General features: G+C 41.7%; 1 protein-coding gene across 1 annotated transcript in view; it reads left to right on the top strand.

The window, feature by feature from the left end:
* Positions 1-19,430, top strand: part of col28a2a (collagen, type XXVIII, alpha 2a) — a 72,013-nt gene that overhangs the window by 48,584 nt on the left and 3,999 nt on the right. The window contains exons 23-33 of the mRNA XM_078404530.1: positions 195-263; positions 1,696-1,764; positions 3,666-3,734; positions 5,819-5,887; positions 6,012-6,080; positions 8,502-8,582; positions 11,064-11,099; positions 14,461-14,497; positions 14,998-15,555; positions 17,495-17,760; positions 17,997-18,189. Coding sequence (XP_078260656.1) covers positions 195-263; positions 1,696-1,764; positions 3,666-3,734; positions 5,819-5,887; positions 6,012-6,080; positions 8,502-8,582; positions 11,064-11,099; positions 14,461-14,497; positions 14,998-15,555; positions 17,495-17,760; positions 17,997-18,189 — 1,516 coding nt within the window. The remainder of the gene's footprint in view (positions 1-194; positions 264-1,695; positions 1,765-3,665; positions 3,735-5,818; positions 5,888-6,011; positions 6,081-8,501; positions 8,583-11,063; positions 11,100-14,460; positions 14,498-14,997; positions 15,556-17,494; positions 17,761-17,996; positions 18,190-19,430) is intronic.

Here is a 19,430-nt window from a genome sequence, read left to right as displayed (position 1 = left end):
GTGACTCAGCAGGTCAGGCAGCAACTCGAGAACGTAGATAGGTGACATTTCTGGTTGGAACCCTTCTTCAGACTTTATAAAAAGCCATTCGCTTGTGATAATAAATTGGGTTTTAATTTGCAATATAGTGTAAGAAATCATTTATAATCTACAAAAGTAAATGACTTTTCTATATGTGTGATGTTCATTGTTAGGGTGATCGTGGTCATCCAGGACCATCTGGGCCAATTGGATCAAAAGGAGATGGTTTTCCAGGTTCACCTGTAAGTATTTGTGAATTGACACTTATGGTTGTAAACCTAAATTTGATTTTTACAGGTCCACCATTGATTTTCCAGCATCCTTGGTTCCAGAGCCTTGCCATATTATCTGTTTTGCCAGATCAACAGAAGGTCACGTAATAATGATACAATACACCTCTGACCCACTAATTGTACCACTCCGGTATCTCTAAAGAACCATGGACTGCTAGAAACTTAAATAAAACAAATATTAAATCTAAATTAATTTTACAGCAAAACTTGCATGGGCAGCCTGGGCACAGGGTTAATGAGTTGCCTACGGAAGTCCCAGTGAGGGGTCAGATTGGCGGCAGCCTGTGGTCCAGTGGGGCCTCTTTCCTGCCGTTCAGGTGGGCCTCCGAGAGGTCCAATGATACCGTGACTGTCCCCCTAGGCCACAAGGGGCCGAGATACCGGCCCGCAATATCAGCCTCGGATTTCGGCAATGGGAACCGATTCTGGACAGGCCGAGCCAGAGTTCCAGAGCCCAGGCCGTAGGAGACAAATTCGACCTGCCGATTGACTGCGGAAGCCCCAATGAGGTAAAAATCGGCTGCCTCAACTGACTTAGGCGCAACATATTTGGGGGAACTTCCAGGAGGGATTTCAAGTGTGCTCGTAATTTTGTCCAGTTTAAAGGAGATGCCGGACCTGTATATGTCTACTAATTTTCTTTTTTTCAATATTATGGCGGTCTTGCAACAGAATATATACACAATGCAGTAAAACCTTAATTACCTGGCAATTTGCAATCTGACATGCTCTACATAACTGATAATGTACCAGGAGGGTCAAAGGGTGCTGCACTGTAAGGAGTTTGTACGTTCTCCCCATGACCTGCGTGGGTTTTCTCCGAGATCTTCGGTTTCCTCCCACACTACAAAGACGTACAGGTATGTAGGTTAATTGGCTGGGTAAATGTAAAAATTGTCCCTAGTGGGTGTAGGATAGTGTTAATGTACGGGGATCGTTGGGCGGCACGGACTTGGTGGGCCGAAAAGGCCTGTTTCCGGCTGCATATATATGATATGATATGATGAAGGGTGCTCTGAAACAACTCTGGATTAAATGGGATGTTCCATTAATTAGCACCTGTCAATTCTGGCACATGAAGGACGACTGAAATTTACTGCAATAATCTAAATGCTATTTTAGAATTAAACGAAAAATTTATTAAATTGTTCCAAAATTCTTAAACTTGAGGTGCAAAAGTAAATCACCATTAAACACTGCCTCAAAAACAGTAATGCCAATTTCATTCAACAGTAAATAATGTTTAACAAGAGTCTATTTTAGTAACTGGAGTAGATTTTCATTTATCAGATTCATTAAACTATTTTAATGTGGTGCAGTTGTCATTTCTCAGTGAACATTTATGATGTAAATGTAAATATAAATATTTTCTAATTAAAAGGGTTTACCAGGCATTCCAGGTCCTCCGGGTGATCAGGGACCTGTGGGAATTGGATTCACAGGACCAAAGGTATCTATATTCACTGGAAGAAGCATTACTTTATCAAAACACTAACAAATTGTACATCTAAAAAATTGTATATCATAGGAACACTACCACCCGCATATTCTCTTCCATTTCACTCGCAAGAAAAGATTTTGTTGCTCCATCACCATTGTGTTTAATTTCCTACCTAACAACAGTAGATGTATATTTTCTGGATAGATTGCAATCATTTAAGAAGGTCCCCACCATTTTTCAAGGGCAATTACGGATAAACTAACAACACCCTAGTCCTCAATGTGAATTTTTTTTTAAACTGTTATTCACCCAGTTAAAGTTTCTAATCATCTATTTTGATTTTAAGGCTATGTGATTGTTCAAAATGTATTTAATTAAAATAAATAAAAGTAAATTGAAACAAAATTGGCATCTGAATGGAACAGCTGGTAGAGCTGCCGCCTCGCAGTGCCAGAGACCCGGGTTCAATCCCAACCTCGGGTGCTGTCTGTGCATGCATGTGATTGTGTGAGTTTCCTCTGGGTGCTCCAGTTTCTCCCACTTCCCAAAAATGTGCTGGCATGTAGGTTAATTGGCCTCTGTAAATTGCCCCTAGTGTGTGGAATGGGAAGATGGGATAACATAGAACCAGTGTGAAAGGGTGATTAATGGTCGGCGTGGACTCAGTAGGTCGAAGAGCCTGTTTGCATGCTGATCTCTAAACTAAACTGCAAACATGGTGAGTCAGTGGTTTTTCTTCCATATTTTGCATACCTTGCCTCCCGAGACACATTGTGCTGTAATGTCACTGAGAGTGGAATTAATATATTAATTTACATTCCTTTGTATATCCCATGTTGTGGTTTTTTTCTTGGACTAATATCTCAAAGTATTACTTGGCATCTTTATTCTACTCCCACTATGGTTATCCACTTTGGTGGTAAGAATAGGAAGGCAGAGTATTATCTGAATGGTGTCAAGTTAGGAACAGGGTCGTACAACGAGATCTGGGTGTCCTAGTGCATCAGTCACTGAAAGGAAGCATGCAGGTACAGCAGGCAGTGAAGAAAGCCAATGGAATGTTGGCCTTCATAACAAGAGGAGTTGAGTATAGGAGCAAAGAGGTCCTTCTGCAGTTGTACAGGGCCCTAGTGAGACCGCACCTGGAGTACTGTGTGCAGTTTTGGTCTCCAAATTTGAGGAAGGATATTCTTGCTATTGAGGGCGTGCAGCATAGGTTTACTAGGTTAATTCCCGGAATGGCGGGACTATCATATGTTGAAAGACTGGAGCGACTAGGCTTGTATACACTGGAATTTAGAAGGATGAGAGGAGATCTTATAGAAACGTATAAGATTATTAAGGGGTTGGACACGTTAGAGGCAGGAAACATGTTCCCAATGTTGGGGGAGTCCAGAACAAGGGGCCACAGTTTAAGAATAAGGGGTAGGCCATTTAGAATTGAGATGAGGAAAAACCTTTTCAGTCAGAGTTGTGAATCTGTGGAATTCTCTGCCTCAGAAGGCAGTGGAGGCCAATTCTCTGAATGCATTCAAGAGAGAGCTAGATAGAGCTCTTAAGGATAGCGGAGTCAGGGGGTATGGGGAGAAGGCAGGAACGGGGCACTGATTGAGAATGATCAGCCATGATCACATTGAATGGTGGTGCAGGCTCGAAGGGCCGAATGGCCTCCTCCTGGGAAGGTGTGGTATAGTTTAAAATACCAAATTTTACAATTTCTGCTAGCTGGTCACTTTTAAAACGTGCTCATCCCTCTCAATGAAGAGGTCTTTAGAGTCAGACAGGAACATCAGAAATATAGATCTCCCCCTATCACATCCTACTGCCTTCTGAATTTTAACCTAAACTCAACCAGGGAAGCTGCAGGTCATGGGTGATAGAAATTCTCACTGATAATTATTGTGTTTTAGGGAGATCCAGGATCCAAAGGGCCAAGTGGTGTGGCTGGACCTCCAGGAGAAGGACTTCAAGGTCAGAAGGTACTTTAGCTTTGAGATGGTTGTGGCAAGTCAAATGACCACAGAGACTGTTACCTCCGCAACTCCCTGGTCAACTCGTCCCTTCCCAACCAAACCACCCCTTCCCCGGGTACTTTCCCCTGCAACCGCAGGAGATGCAACACCTGTCCCTTTACCTCCCCCCTCGATTCCATCCAAGGACCCCAACGCTCTTTTCAGGTGAGGCAAAGGTCCACTTGCACCTCCTCCAACCTCATCTACTGTATCCACTGTTCCAGGTATCAACAGCGAGACCAAGCACAGGCTCGGCGGTCGTTTCGCTGAACAACTCTGCTCAGTCCGCCTTAACCTATCTGATTTCCCGGTTGCTCTGCACTTTAAGTCCCCCTCCCATTCCCAATATGACCTTTCTGTCCTGGGCCTCCTCCATTGTCAGAGTGAGGCCCAGCGCAAATTGAAGGAACAGCACCTCATGTTTCGCTTGGGTAGCTTACACCCCAGCAGTATGAACATTGACTTCTCTAACTTCAAATAGCCCTTGCTTTCCCTCTCCCTCCATCCTTCACCTTTCCAAGTTCTCCCTCTAGTCTTACTGTCTATCAACATTCTATCTCTGTCCTGCCCACTCCCCTGACATCAGTCTGAAGAAGGTGCTCGACCCAAAACGTCACCCATTCCTTCTCTCCAGAGATGCTGCCTGTCCCGCTGAATTCCTCCAGCATTTTGTGTCTACCTTAGATTTTTTATGCAATGATTTTAATTTCCAAAATTTTTCTAGATTCTGAGGTTTTATTAAATTAGAAAGTAATAAATACTGGGCCAACTGGCTAGTGATTTCTTATTTGCTGTCTCTCTTTTCGTGAGGCGGTTTTGATTTTTGATTGTCAAGATCGTATCGGGCAGTACGGTGGCGCAGTGGTAGAGTTGTTGCCTTCCAGCGCTAGAGACCCGGGTTTGATCCTATCGGTGCTATCTGTACGAAGTTTGTACGTTCTGTGACTGGGTGGGTTTTCTCCGGGTGCTCCGGTTTCCTCCCGTACTCCAAAGATGTACAGGTTTGGAGGTTAATTGGCTTGGGGAAAAATTATAAATTGTCCCTATTGTGTAGGATATTCTAGTGTACAGGGTGAGCACTATTCAGCGCAGACTCGGTGGGGCAAAGGGCCTATCAACGTTCTATAACTCTAAAGTCTAAAGTCATTGCTAAGTGTGTGAGCATGCAGTGAAGGTTTTGAATGTTAATTCTGATCAATGAAGATTGCTAGAAAGTGAGCAAAGAGGGCATAATGGATTAAGGAGTGTTGGGGATTGGTCGTGCAGTTGGTAATTAATGGCCTTTCCATTTTTTGACATAAACCGTTCATGTGATGTCATTGAAATTCCTCTAACACTGTGTCTTTAGATCCTTAGGGCTGTACTCCTGTCATTTAACTCGTGGGTCGTCTACCTTTAGTGACTCTAAACATGTACCTGGCATCCTTCTTGGCTTCCTATGCAACGTCCACAGATGTTGAAGCTTGCTCTCCGCTGCTCTGCACCATGTTTCCCAGGTCATCATCATTTCTATAATGCCTACTATTATCTGCTTCAGTCAAATTGCATCTACCTTTTATGAAATTAAGACTACTTCAGAGCAAAGCAAACTGGTCAACTAGTGATGGTGATATCCCATTATTCTCTTTGCTCTTGGCTTCAAACAATGAACAGTGTTAGAGGTGCAAGGAATTGCAGATGGGTGAATCTTGAGCAAAACACAAAGTGCCTGAGGTACTCAGTGGGTCAGGCAGCATTTCTGGAGGGAATGGACAGGGACCATTTTGGGTCAGTCTGAAGAAGGGTTCCCATCTGAAACCTCGCCTATCCATTTCCTCCATAGATGCAGCCTGGTCCCTGGAGTTTCTCTAGCACTTGGTGTTTCGAACAGCATTGTTAGTGCAGAATTGACACTGCAATGAGCATAATTAATTACTTAGCGGCTTTAAATTGAGCTGGGACAATTACAAATCCTGACTGTCCATTTTCAGGAAATATATAATTTAAACACTGCCCTCAGATAATGTTTTTTATGTGAGTTAGATTCAGTTGACTCTTCTGTTACATTTTAGGGAATAGCAGGGAGACTAGGACCTCCTGGGCTACAAGGTCCACCAGGGGAAGGCATTCAAGGACCCAAGGTAAGTACAATTAAATGTGAACAAATCTAAATGTGTTATAACTTTCCAATTAACTGATAATTTAAAAGATAAAGTTAGAGGTTTATTAATGTTGAATACTGAAGTGAAACTACTTGTCTGATAGGGAGATCAAGGTTTTCAAGGATTGATGGGACCTCGTGGACCACCAGGGGAAGGGCTTTTGGGACCCAAGGTAAGTGGCCAATTCATGGTTTGTGTTTGGATTGTCCAATAGTCCAAAAATATATCCGGCTTAGTGGTAACTGAAACTTTGCCCTTCCATCACTGCAGTGGCGATTGAAGGAACAATGCCAAAGGGCAAATTAATGCATGGCCAACATTACTACAGCACAAGAAAAGACAATGTGCTCGAGCATCTCTGGAGAACATGACATGAATAAGTGACATTACAGGTCAAGATCCTTAAGACTGCAGCTCCCCCTCTCTCAGCCCATGCGTCAATCAAAGCACAGAAAGAACTGGATGGCTGGAGACTTGTCACAGAACGTGAAGCTGCCAATAGCTTAAAGAGTCATGTAGCACAGAGATTGATCCTTCAGCCTACCCTTCTATGCCAACCATCAACTGCTCTGTGCAGAAATAAGGAACTGCAGATGCTGGTTTACACAAAAAGACACACAATGCTGAGTAATGCCAAAATGCCTCCTATCCATGTTCCCCACAGATGCTGCCTGACATGCTGAGTTACTTGATTAGTTACTTGCCCAGCACTTGATGGTTAGCTTGGTACTTGGTCAGTTACGTCAGAATCCTTCAACTGCAAGTTCAGTATGCTTATTGGCAGGATGGAAGGGTGACCTCGCACTATTACGAGGAAAATTGATCCAAGCTAATGCCAGGAACTGCAGAAGCACACAGCAAAGCTGAGGAAAGGCACTGGAAAGCAGAAGTGGTGAACCCCGCTGTGAATTTCTCACCTTTTTTCTATAGTACTACATGGACTGTCCAGATAGTCAAGTCAAGTCAAGTCAAGTCAAATTTATTTGTCACATACACATACTCGATGTGCAGTGAAATGAAAGTGGCAATGCCTGCGGGTTGTGCACAAAAAGAATTACAGTTACAGCATATAAATAAAGTTAATAAGTTACTAAACATAGCACAAAAAGTGTCGACAAAAATTTAGTCTCTGGGGTTATCAAAGTTGACAGTCCTGATGGCCTGTGGGAAGAAGCTCCGTCTCATCCTCTCCGTTTTCACAGCGTGACAGCGGAGGCGTTTGCCTGATCGTAGCATCTGGAACAGTCCGTTACTGGGGTGGCAGGGGTCCCTCATGATCTTGCTTGCTCTGGATCTGCACCTCCTGATGTATAGGTCCTGCAGGGGGACGAGTGTAGTTCCCATGGTGCGTTCTGCCGAACGCACTACTCTCTGCAGGGCCATCCTGTCCTGGGCAGAGCTGTTCCCAAACCAGACTGTAATGTTGCCGGACAGGATGCTCTCTACAGCCCCAGAGTAGAAGCAATGAAGGATCCTCAGCGACACTCTGAATTTCCTCAGTTGTCTAAGGTGGTAAAGGCGCTGCTTAGCCTTACCCACCAGTGCGGCAATGTGCGTTGCCCACGTCAGATAAAGTAAACATACCAGTTTAAAACGCACAGTTCCTGCAGAGCTACCACGATGGCGACTGGACTGGACCGCGCCATCAATGTACTCTGGTCCTTTGAGATCCTAAGTTTCAATAAGTTGTCTGGATATGCAAGTTGCTCAGAACTGAAGATTAATATCCTGCTGGCTTTTAAAATGAGAAAAATAAATATTTTATGTAGTGAACATAAGGTGAGGGGGGGAAAATTTGATAGGAACTTGAGGGGCAATGTTTTTACACTAAGGGTGGTAGGTATATGGAACGAGCTGCCAGAGGAGGTAGTTGAGCCAGGTACTATCACAAAGTTTCAGAAACATTTAGACAGTACATGAATAGGAAAGATTTCGAGGGATATGGGCTAATCGCAGGCAGGTGGGGCTAATCGCAGGCAGGTGGGACTAGTGTAGATGGGGAATGTTGGTTGGCATAGGCAAGTTGGGCCGATGTACCTGTTTCCACACTGTATGATTATGAATCTGAGAATCGTTTCTTAAGTTTAGACATCAGGGTTTCCGGGCATCTATATCTTGTCCCAGAAGATAGAAGAGAGAAAAGAGTATGGCAAAGGGGAGAGGGGGGGAGGGGGAAAGAGTGGGGGGGGGGGAAGGCAGGCATCGTTAATGGTACTTCCAGCCTTCCTGATGCAAAGCATTGTGAAAATGAAATGCATGATACAATATGTCAAGCTTGTAATGGACTGGGTTGCGTTCACCATTCTGTTGGTTCACGTGGTCGAGCAGAGCAATTGCCAACTATCTGCTCAATAATTGTACAAGAATGGCGATGGAATTGGCTTGTTGTATTAAAACAGCTGTTTGTTTTACATCAGACACCTGACATGAGAAAGAAACTTCTTGCAACACTTTATACTTTCCAGCTACATCTAATATTAGAGTCAAATACAATTTTAAATGCAGTTAAGTTTATCATATATACTTTGTGTAAAAATGGAGAATATAACCAGACAGTTTCAAAATTAGCATCACATTTTGCTTTATGCTATAGGGTGACCGCGGTGTGACAAGCGAACGAGGCCAGAAGGGAGGTAAAGGAGATTTGGGTGATGCTGGTTCTGCTGGGGCAACTGTAAGTGAATATGTTATTTTTATTATTTCATTAATATTTCACTGAAAATAAGATTTTACACTCAGTTTGTTCCACAAATAGCACACCATTTGATTTTAAATAATAAAATATATTTGATTATCTTATCTTTGTTCGCCCTTCACCTCTGTAAGTCACTACCTCAAGATTGTTGAAAAGATTCTTAAATCACATGTAATAATTTGTTGCAGTGCAGACCACAACATGTATATTGAACTAAAGTACCCAATGTAAAGTCAAAACAATAATCACAATCGTAATTTATTAGCCAAGTATGTTTTGCAACGTACGAGGAATATAGTTTGCCATTCAATCATAACAAAAAAGCAACAAGACACTCAACTACATAAAAATTGACATAAACATCCACCACAGCGGCTCCTCCACGTTCCTCACTGTGATGGAAGGCAATAAAGTCATCTTCTTTCCTCCTGTGGTTGGGGGAGTCGAACCATCCGCAGACGGCGATAGAGCTCCCTTGTTGGGGTGGTCTAACACCCGCATCGGGGTGGTCGAAATCCTGCAGCTTGGAGTTCCCGAAATCGGTCTCTCACCAGAGACTGCATGCTCCATGATATTAAAGTCCGCAGCTCCCGCAGGTTGGAGCACCAAAGGCCGATCCCTGGCAAAGGGATCGCCCGCTCCAAGATGTTAAGTCCACGGGCTCTACGGTTTTGGAGCTCTACAAGTCCCAGACACGAGGCCGCCAACTCCACGATGTTAGGCCACATTGCGGCCGGATACGACACAGAAAAAGTTGCATCTCCATCGAGGGAAAAGATAAGAAAAGTTTCCCCCACCACCACTCCCCATATAATCTATATCTATCTATATACTAAAACTCAGATCTTGTGTGTGTGTGTGTATATATATATATACATATATATATATATATGTATGTATATATATATCTCTCTGAAATTTTGAGATTTGGTTGTGGACATGTGCACCTACAGCCAAAACGGTAAACCATAGCGCCACAATTTTAGCACCACCTCACTCGTCCGAACAAGATGGACGCCGTTGGTGGGACCGCCGCCCGCCCCTCTCCTCTCTCCCCACTCTCCCACAACCGGGGAACACTCCGAGCAGGAGGGAGATGGTCGGACTGATGGTCCACTGATCCTTCCCTTCCGTCACTTCAACCCACGGTGTCCTCGAGTCCCTGTTCCCGCCCGGGCCCAGCGCCCCGCACCATTACCGCGCACAAGCACCAGCGGGCAGCTGCTTCTCCTCCTCCTTCAGCGGCCGCTTCCACCGATGGTGTCGTCGACGAGGGCCGCTGCCACCGACGGCCCCGTCGAGACTGCAGAAAAAGAGCGGCTGCTCTCTTCCTCCTCTTCCTGCTCACGCTACGCCATCTTGTGCGTGCCTCCCGCCGGGCCATTGTCCACTTCCTAGATCGGACGGGCCAGCCGCCAACGCTGGCCTCCAGTAGTTGCAGCTCACGCTGGGCCACAGACGCAGGCAAAACTAAAAATAAACTTGCATACATTTTACAACAAACTAAAAACACAAAGGACAAGACGAAGACACAAAGTGCTGGAATAACTCAGCGGGTCAGGCAGCATCTCTGGAGGACATGGATAGGTGGCGTTTCGGGTCAGGATGCTTCTTGTGACCTGAAACATCGCCTGACCAGCTGAGTTACACCAGCACTTTGTGTTCTAGATAAGTTTCCCAGGCCAGTTTCACTTCTAGAATACCTACTGATATCGGCTTCAATCTTGTTCATTAGCCAGTGAGTATGATCATAGGAACAGCACTTTCTTCCCAAAGTCACTCTCCCTTATGGGTTACTCGTAAGCCCTGTTTGTATCTTTTTGCACTGATAAGATTAAGAGCACTATAGATGAAGCAAGGGTTTTATGATGAGTAAAAGGTGGAGAAATAGCTTGTCTCTCCTGAGAAATCTGGGGAAGGCAGCATCTACCTTGTGAGGCAAAGCTTCTCACATATTTGGACTAAATAGTCCACAACCAGAAATGAGCTCATCTGTTGGAAGCACAATAAATAATTTCATTGTTTAAGGGTTTCATTGTGGCTAGGAAGCAGTTGGGCTTCTTGTCTGAAAAGCAGCAAGAAACATCTGATCTCTCTTCCATAGACACTCTTTTGACTTAAATCACAGATGGACACCCAATTTTTACCATTTTATCTGAGCATCATTCTCTTGGGGCGCCTATACTTGTAAAGCCCTGCCATTTTGTGCGTGGCTGTGATCTCACTTAGTAACAAGGCAATCCAACCTTTGATTATGTTTCTATTCCTAGTGCAATGCATGCATCAACTTTGTTCACTCACTGTTACCTATGATGTTCATGATAAATGATTATCATAATTTCCAGTAACATTACAATTATAATTGGAGGAAATGTGATGAGATGCTTCATGGCACTACCATTTTGTTGATACATTATGTGTTAACTCTGCCTATTTTTACATTGACTTAAAATCGATCAGGGAAGACCTGGAGCAAAGGGCGATCCTGGCTTAACAGTAAGTTTCTGATATTTTTGTGCATTGTTCTTTCATTATGATGAGAGGAGATCTTATCGAAACGTATAAGATTATTAAGGGGTTGGACACGTTAGAGGCAGGAAACATGTTCCCAATGTTGGGGGAGTCCAGAACCAGGGGCCAAAGTTTAAGAATAAGGGGTAGGCCATTTAGAACTGAGATGAGGAAAAACTTTTTCAGTCAGAGAGTTGTGAATCTGTGGAATTCTCTGCCTCAGAAGGCAGTGGAGGCCAATTCTCTGAATGCATTCAAGAGAGAGCTGGATAGAGCTCTTAAGGATAGCGGAGTCAGGGGGTATGGGGAGAAGGCAGGAACGGGGTACTGATTGAGAATGATCAGCCATGATCACATTGAATGGCGGTGCTGGCTTGAAGGGCCGAATGGCCTCCTCCTGCACCTATTGTCTATCGTCTATTATGTATCTATCAAAAAACATTTGACATCAGCAAACTTAAAACCTAGTGTCCAGTACCAAGAACTCACGAGCATAAATGATTTGCTGATTGTTTTCACTTTGGTTGGGGGTGTGGTGGTGGGAAGCAACCTATTAACTGCTTATGACCTCAGCAGTTCTTTTTAAATTCATGTTGGTGCACTTTCAGGTTTAATATTTAAATGTCAATCTTCTTTCCAATTTTTTTAATTAAAATCATCTCTTAATAAAAACATGGACATAATGATGGGCTTTCCTTTTCATCTCTTTATTTGTTGAGGAAAGGTGTTGGCACTTCCTTTGTGGTTGATGTGAGATAATAAAGGATTTTCTGTTCTCCACATTTATTGTGGAGAAATGCTCCCAAATGAAAGATTGCACTGGCCACATACAGTCAAAATACACTTTGTGCATCTATTAAATGAATGAACATCGGATTATATTGCTGGAGTGTGTGCCAGGTTCCATGTGTTATATTAAGTGGTGGCAGAAAAAAAAAATAGAAGCCTGAAGTATTTTTAATAGGTGACAGATTGAAAGATGTTGCAATTCAGAATGGCCTGGGTATATCAGTGGTGAAAGTTATGGTGATGATTCAGCAAACATTGAGGAAGACAACAGTGTGTTGGAATTTTATAGCAAGAGGATTTGAGTACAAGAGGAGGAAAGTGTGGCTCCAATTATACCCTTGTGAGTTAACTTCTGGGATACTGTACAGGTCTAGTCTTCATACCCAAGGACAGGCATACTTGCAATAGAGGGAATGCATCAAAGGTTCACCAGATCAATTCCAGGAATGTCTTTTTGTCACATGAGGAGAGGCTCACATAGACTGGGTCTATATAGAAAAAGACACAGAGTAACTCAGCGGGTCTGAGTTATTAAAGAGGTAATAACAGAGCATTTGGATAGCATAAAAGGATTGGTCCAAGTCAGCACGGATTTATGAAGGGGAAATCTTACTTGACCAATATTCTGGAATTTTTTGAGGATGCGACAAGCAAAATGGATGAAGGTGAAGGTATGTCTAGACTTTCAGAAAGCCTTTGATAAGGCCCCACATGGGAGATTGGTGAGCAAAATTAGAGCACATGGTATTGGGGGTAGGGTATTGACATGGATAGAGAATTGGTTGGCAGACAGGAAAGAGTAGGAATAAACGGGTTCTTTTCAGAATGGCAGACAGTGATGAGTGGAGTGTTGCAAGGCTCGGTGCAGGAGCCGCAACTATTTACAATATATATTAATGATTTGGATGATGGAAATAGAAGTAACACTAGCAAGTTTGCAGATGACACAAAGCTGGGTGGCAGTGTGAACTGCGAAGAGAATGTTAGGAGGTTGCAGGGTGACTTGGACAGGTTGAGTGAGTGGGCAAATGCATGGCAGATGCAGTATAATGTAGATAAATGTGAGGTTATCCACTTTGGCAGCAAAATCAAGGAGGCAGAGTATTATCTCAATGGTGTCAGATTAGGTGAAGGGGAAGTGCAACGAGACCTGGGTGTCCTTGTATACCAGTCACTGAAAGTAAGCATGCAGGTACAGCAGGCAGTGAAGAAAGCTACTGGCATGTTGGCCTTCATAACGAGAGGATTTGAGTATAGGAGTTGTATAGGCCCTGCAGTTGAGTATAGGCCCTGCAGTTGTATAGGGCCCTGGTGAGACCACATCTGGAGTATTGTGTGCAATTTTGGTCTCCTAATTTGAGGAAGGACATCCTTGCTATTGAGGCAGTGCAGCGTAGGTTCACGAGGTTAATCCCCGGGATGGTGGGACAGTCGGATGAGGAAAGACTGGGCTTGTATTCACTGGAGGTTAGAAGGATGAGAGGGGATCTTATAGAGAATTATAATAGATACAGGAAAAATGTTCCCAATGTTGGGGTAGTCTAGAACCAGGGGCCACAGTCTAAGAATAAAGGGTAGGCTATTTAGAATGGAGATGAGGAAAAACTTTTTCAGTCAGAGAGTTGTGAATTTGTGGAATTCTCTACCACAGAGGGCAGTGGAAGTCAATTCACTGGATGAATTTAAAAGAGAGTTAGTTAGAGCTCGAGGGGCTAGTGGAATCAAGGTATATGGGGAGAAGGCAGGCACAGGTTATTGATTGTGGATGACCAGCCATGATCACAATGAATGGCGGTCCTGGCTCGAAGGCCCAAATGGCCTCCTCCTGCACCTATTTTCTATGTTTCTATGTCAGGCAGCATCTCTGGAGAACATAAATAGGTGGTGCTTCGGGTTAGGACGCTTATTGTATATCTTGTGCGGAAGACTGAAAGGTGAGCGAATTGACATGTGCAAAATTCTTGCAGGGCTTAACAGTTGGATGCTGGACTGATCTCCTTATGCCTGGGAAGTTTAGAACCAGAGGTCACATCTCAAACCAAGGGGACACCATTCACGATAGATGTATGAAGCTTCATTATCCACAGGTTACTGATTTGATGGAATTCTCTTCCCAGGATGGATGTAGTGACTCAGTCACTGCATATATTCAAGAAAGAGATGAATAGATTTTTTTCGGATAAAGAGATAAAGGGTTAGTGCAGTAAAATGGTATTGAGATTTAAAAAAATCAGTGACAGGGGCAGCTGAATGGCATACTCCATCTACAATTTCTATAAAAAGAAAATCTGCTTTCCAGCAATGTAATTTTTCAATTTCATTTTCACATCATTTTCTTTTAAATGATTCAAACACAGTCCTGTCAATCTCTTTATATATTGTAATTATCCATCTGCTCTTCGACAGAAATAGTATTAAACGTCAATACAGAGATAATGTCTGAAAGTAATCCCTTGATTTTCTAGTTATATTCTTGATATATATAACTTCACTTCTGACAGCGGAAACTAGTATGCAAATATATTCTTTTTTCCTTTCATTTTCAAAATATTACCAGAGAGAGGACATCATCAGAATGATAAAGGAGATCTGTGGTATGTTACCTGTCAATTTCTAGTATGCCAATCATTTTATCTTTCCATTATAATTATTGTTGGTAAAACAATTGAACAAAGATGATCCTTACAAGGAGAATAAACAGAAATGTAATATTTTATGCCAGATTTTACTTCCCTAGATATGAATATTCAGATGTAAAATTAATTTTCCTGTGGGTAAGAATATCTTTTTGAACTTCTTCCCAATGTATTGTCACCACTCGAATTGGTCTTGTACTCTACAACTGGAGTTTTGTCTAAGTCGATATTTAACACAGCAAGATGTCAAGCAAATTGCTGCTTAACTTTTGCCAATGAGGGATTTTTTTTTTCATGGAAATATTCTATTAAGAATATTATTTTGCTACAAGTATTGCCCTAGTTATTCATTCCAGCTTACCATTTAAAAAAATTTCTATAGAAATGTGTTGTGCTATTTTTGTTTGACTAAATATGAATGGATTTTATTTACACTTTTTTTTCTTTTTTCTAAACAGGCTGTGGAATTAAATGTAAAGAAAGACCAATGGAACTTGTCTTTGTGATTGATAGTTCAGAAAGTGTGGGGCCAGATAACTTTGAAATTCTAAAAGATTTTGTCACTGCTTTGGTTGACAAAGTAACAGTTGGCAGGAATGCCACTCGAATTGGTCTTGTTCTCTACAGCTTGGAGGTACGACTAGAGTTTGGTCTAAGTCGATATTTGACACAGCAAGATGTCAAGCAAGCAATTAGAAAAATGCTGTACATTGGAGAAGGCACTTACACAGGAACAGCTATCCGCAAAGCAGCTCAGGAAGCATTCTATGGGGCTCGACCTGGCGTGAAGAAAGTTGCTATAGTCTTAACGGATGGGCAGACAGACAGAAGAGACACTGTCAAATTGGATGTTGCTGTTCGTGAGGCTCATGCCGCAAACATTGAGATGTTTGCAATTGGCATAGTAAATACCACTGACCCAACCCAGGCTGAATTCTTGCGTGAACTAAACCTAATTGCCTCGGATCCTGACACTGAGCACATGTACCTCATTGATGATTTCAATACTCTTCCAGGTTGGTGTCCTGTCTGTTGTATCGCCACTTAAAGTTTTTCCGCAATTATGAAGGCACAAGAAATCAAAAATTGCACATTTAATATAAAACCAAGTAAATACAACAATTACTGCACAGCTAAAAAAGTAACATTCATTGCTGCATATTGATGGCCAAACTGGAGAGCAGTTTTAGTATCTGCGACATTGGAACAATATGCCAGGTCATGTATGCATTTGCAAACCCTAGAAGATTCCTTGGGAACCACACAGTTTTATTTTATTTATATAAATGACTTGGACTTGGTTGAAGAATCTACAATTCATAAATTTGGAGATACTCAAAATTTTACACTATTGTGAACATAAAACTGATAGTGATAAATTGCAGTACAATATAAACCATCTAATGGGATGGGTAGACAAATGGCATATAAATTTTGATTAGGAGAAAAGTGAAGTGATACACTTTGTTAGATTAATGGGGAGAGGGAATGTAGAATAAAAGTTGGTGTTTGAAAATGGATGCAGAAGAATGCACAAATCATTGAAAGTGCTAGACGCAAGGAATTGCAGATGCTGGAATCTTAAGCAAAACAGAAGTGCTGGAGGAAATCAGTGAGTCAAGGAGCATCAGCAGAGGGAATGGACTGCCAATATTTTAGGTCAGGACCCTGACTCTAATCTGTGTGAAGAAGGGTCCCGACCCTAAACATTACCTGCCATTCTGTCCCAGGATGCTGCCTGACCTCCCTGAGGTCCTCCAGCACTTTGTGTTTTATTGAAAGTGGCAGGGCAGGTTGAGAAAGTAATTCATACGACATTCTCAATTCTGGGTTTTATCAATAGAGGCACTGAAGATAAAAGCTGAAAAGTCAAGCTGAACCTTTGTAAGACAGGTCCAGCTTCAATTGGAATATTATGTTAATTTCTAGTTTCCATACGAGGGCATTAAATAAAATATATCTGCATGGTTTCTGGGTCGAGGGCCAACATTTACAAGGATAGATTAGAAAAGCTTGATTGTTTCCTGCAGAAGGCAAAACTGAAGAGAATTTCATGGAAGTATATAAAATGATGAGTGACATGGATAGAATGGATTTTCCATTAGCAGAGGGACCAAGGAATTGAGGTGGAAAGTGAAAGGAGAGGGAATTCTCAGTGACACAATGAATATTTTGTTTACACATAGTGTAGTTAGAATCTGAAATGCAGATGTGGTGGATACAGATGTAGCTGATACAGGTATTCAAGAGGAAATTGGATAAATATTTACAGGAGAAACGTTGTTAAGCTGTGGAAAAAGCCCTGTGGAATTAACATAATGAATTAATCTGATAGGTAGCCAAAAGAGACACAATGGGATAAATGAACTGCTTTCTATGATCACTTTCCTGTTTTAATTACGCCACAAATTCTAATGTTAGATTTAGATTTTTAGATTTAGAGATAAATCTAAACTAAACATAAAAGTGTTAGAAAGTTGCCAAATGAGTTAACAACACTTAGATAGTGACTAAAACACAAAGTGCTGAAGGAACTCTGGGTCAGGCAGCATCTGGGAGGGAATAGACAGGTGAGGTTCTGGATCTTCAGACTAAAAGTCCATCCCCCCCCCCCCCCCAGATGCTGCCTGACCTGCTGTGTTCCTCCAGCACTTTGTGTCTTGCTCAAGGTTCCAGTGTCTGCTGTCTGTTGTGTCTACATTAGTTAGGGAATAAGTGAGATAACAAACAAATTCTAATATCTTTAACCTTGTGTAAGTTAAAAGGGGAAGAATGATGCATGGTATCTGTACTTTCTCCACTTGCCCATTAAAGAGTAACATGGCTGCCATTGTGTTAGTGCCTATGGTTTATGCTCTGTCTAAGGATCTGCAAAAGGACTGAGAGGCTTTCATTAAAATAGGATTTGAGTACAATGTAGATTACTAAGATCCTTTTCTTCCTTGCTTGTTTTAGCTCTGGAGTTGAAATTGGTCAGACAGTTCTGTGAAGATGAAAATGGTGCTTTAATTTACAACCGAATTAGAAATGGTGCAATAACAAACAGAAACCTGTTATATTCAATGGTGTCAAGTTCGACACACACTCGAAATCAAATTGGACCAAGCACTACAAAACCTAAACAAACAATTGTATCCAGAGAGAATAAAGTAAATGCACCAGTGAAGCCTATTCAATTTGGATCTGTCTCTGTTGCAAAACTTCCCAAGATCAATGAACAGGTAAATGTCTTGACAATTTTAATGATATTTTTATTTTGCAATTAGCATATATTATTCATCAATGGATTTCTGACTTTTACATGATTAGTTCTGAGTGATAAATACTTGAGTAATTTAGCTGATAAAAATAAGTAAACCCTTTAATAGAATTATTAGCATTGTTAATTTTGATTATAATTAATTATTTCTTCAAATGCAAATTACATAATCAAATGCTGATATCTTACATTATGCAGGTGAATCAACCCCCAGAAGTACCTGATAATGATTATAATGAAGAAAAGAATCGGAAACTTGTAACTCCTTCATTTAGTTCAAAGGGCAGTAACGTTCTATCAGTCAACAAAAGTTTCCCAAGTATACACGCACAATCTGCTAAGGTTGCAAAAGAATCTGCAGTGTCAACCCCCCCACCAAAAAAAATTACAGGTAAGGTAATAATTTTCCAGGCAGCATAATTGATTGATAACTGGAGAAAGAAAAAAAGGCAATGACACATTGGACCTTTCATTCTAAAACAGGTTTGAATTTCAGCATGGATTATAAGAATAATATTACTGAAAATAACAATATAAAATTTCAACGATGCAACACTAAACTGGCAGACACAAAGTGCTGGAGTAACTCAGAGGGTCAGGCATGATGAGTTACTCCAGCACTTTGGGCCTTTTTTTGGAATCTGTGCTGGAATCTTTCATAAAGGATGTAATAACAACACCAGAGTCAATAAGGATGCATGAAAGGAATATCGTGTTTAACTAATCTGATGGAGTTTTGTGAAGATGTTAAGTATAATTGATAATGGAGAGCCAATGAATGAGATGTATTTGGATTTCTGGATTACTTTCCATGAAGTCCACACAGGGTAGACACAAAATGCTGGAGTAACTCAGTCTGAAGAAGGGTCTGTACTCCACAATTTGAGATTTGTAATAGAAAAAATCATGTGGTTAAAGTGCACATTGTCAGATTTTATTAAAAAGTATTTTTATACATTTTGGGTTCACCATGTAGAAATTACAGCTGTGTTCATACATAGTCCCCGTCCCCCCCCATTTCAGGGCACCATAATATTTGGGACACATGACTTCACAGGTGTTTGTAATTGTTCAGATGTGTTTAAATGCCTCTTTAATGCAGGTATTAGAGAGCTCTCAGCACCTAGACTTTCCATCACCTTTGGAAACTTTTATTGCAGTTTATCAACATGAGAACCAAAGTTGTGCTAATGAATGTCAAAGAAGCCATTATGAGACTGAGAAACAAGAATAAAACTATTAGAGACATCAGCCAGATGGTAGGCTTACCAAAATCAACTGTTTGGAACTCCATTAAGAAGTTTACTAATCACAAAAGGATTGGCAGGCTAAGGAAGACCTCCACAGCTGATGACAGAAGAATTCTCTCTCTCCTAATGAAAAATTCCCAAACACTTGTCTGACAGATCAGAAACACTCTTCAGGAGCCAGGTGTGGATTTGTCAATGACTACTGTCTGCATTAGACTTTATGAACAGAAATACAGAGGCTACACTGCAAGATGCAAACCACTGGTTAGCCGCAGAAATAGGATGGCCAGGTTACAGTTTGCCAAGAACTACTTAAAAGAGCACAGTTCTGGAAAAAGGTCTTGTGGACAGATGAGACGAAGATTAACATATCATTATGGGG

This window comes from Rhinoraja longicauda, chromosome 8 (assembly GCF_053455715.1).
Source record: "Rhinoraja longicauda isolate Sanriku21f chromosome 8, sRhiLon1.1, whole genome shotgun sequence".
Lineage (NCBI taxonomy): Eukaryota > Metazoa > Chordata > Chondrichthyes > Rajiformes > Arhynchobatidae > Rhinoraja > Rhinoraja longicauda.
Note: the sequence above shows the minus strand (reverse complement) of the source record. Positions and strands in the feature narration are given on the sequence as shown.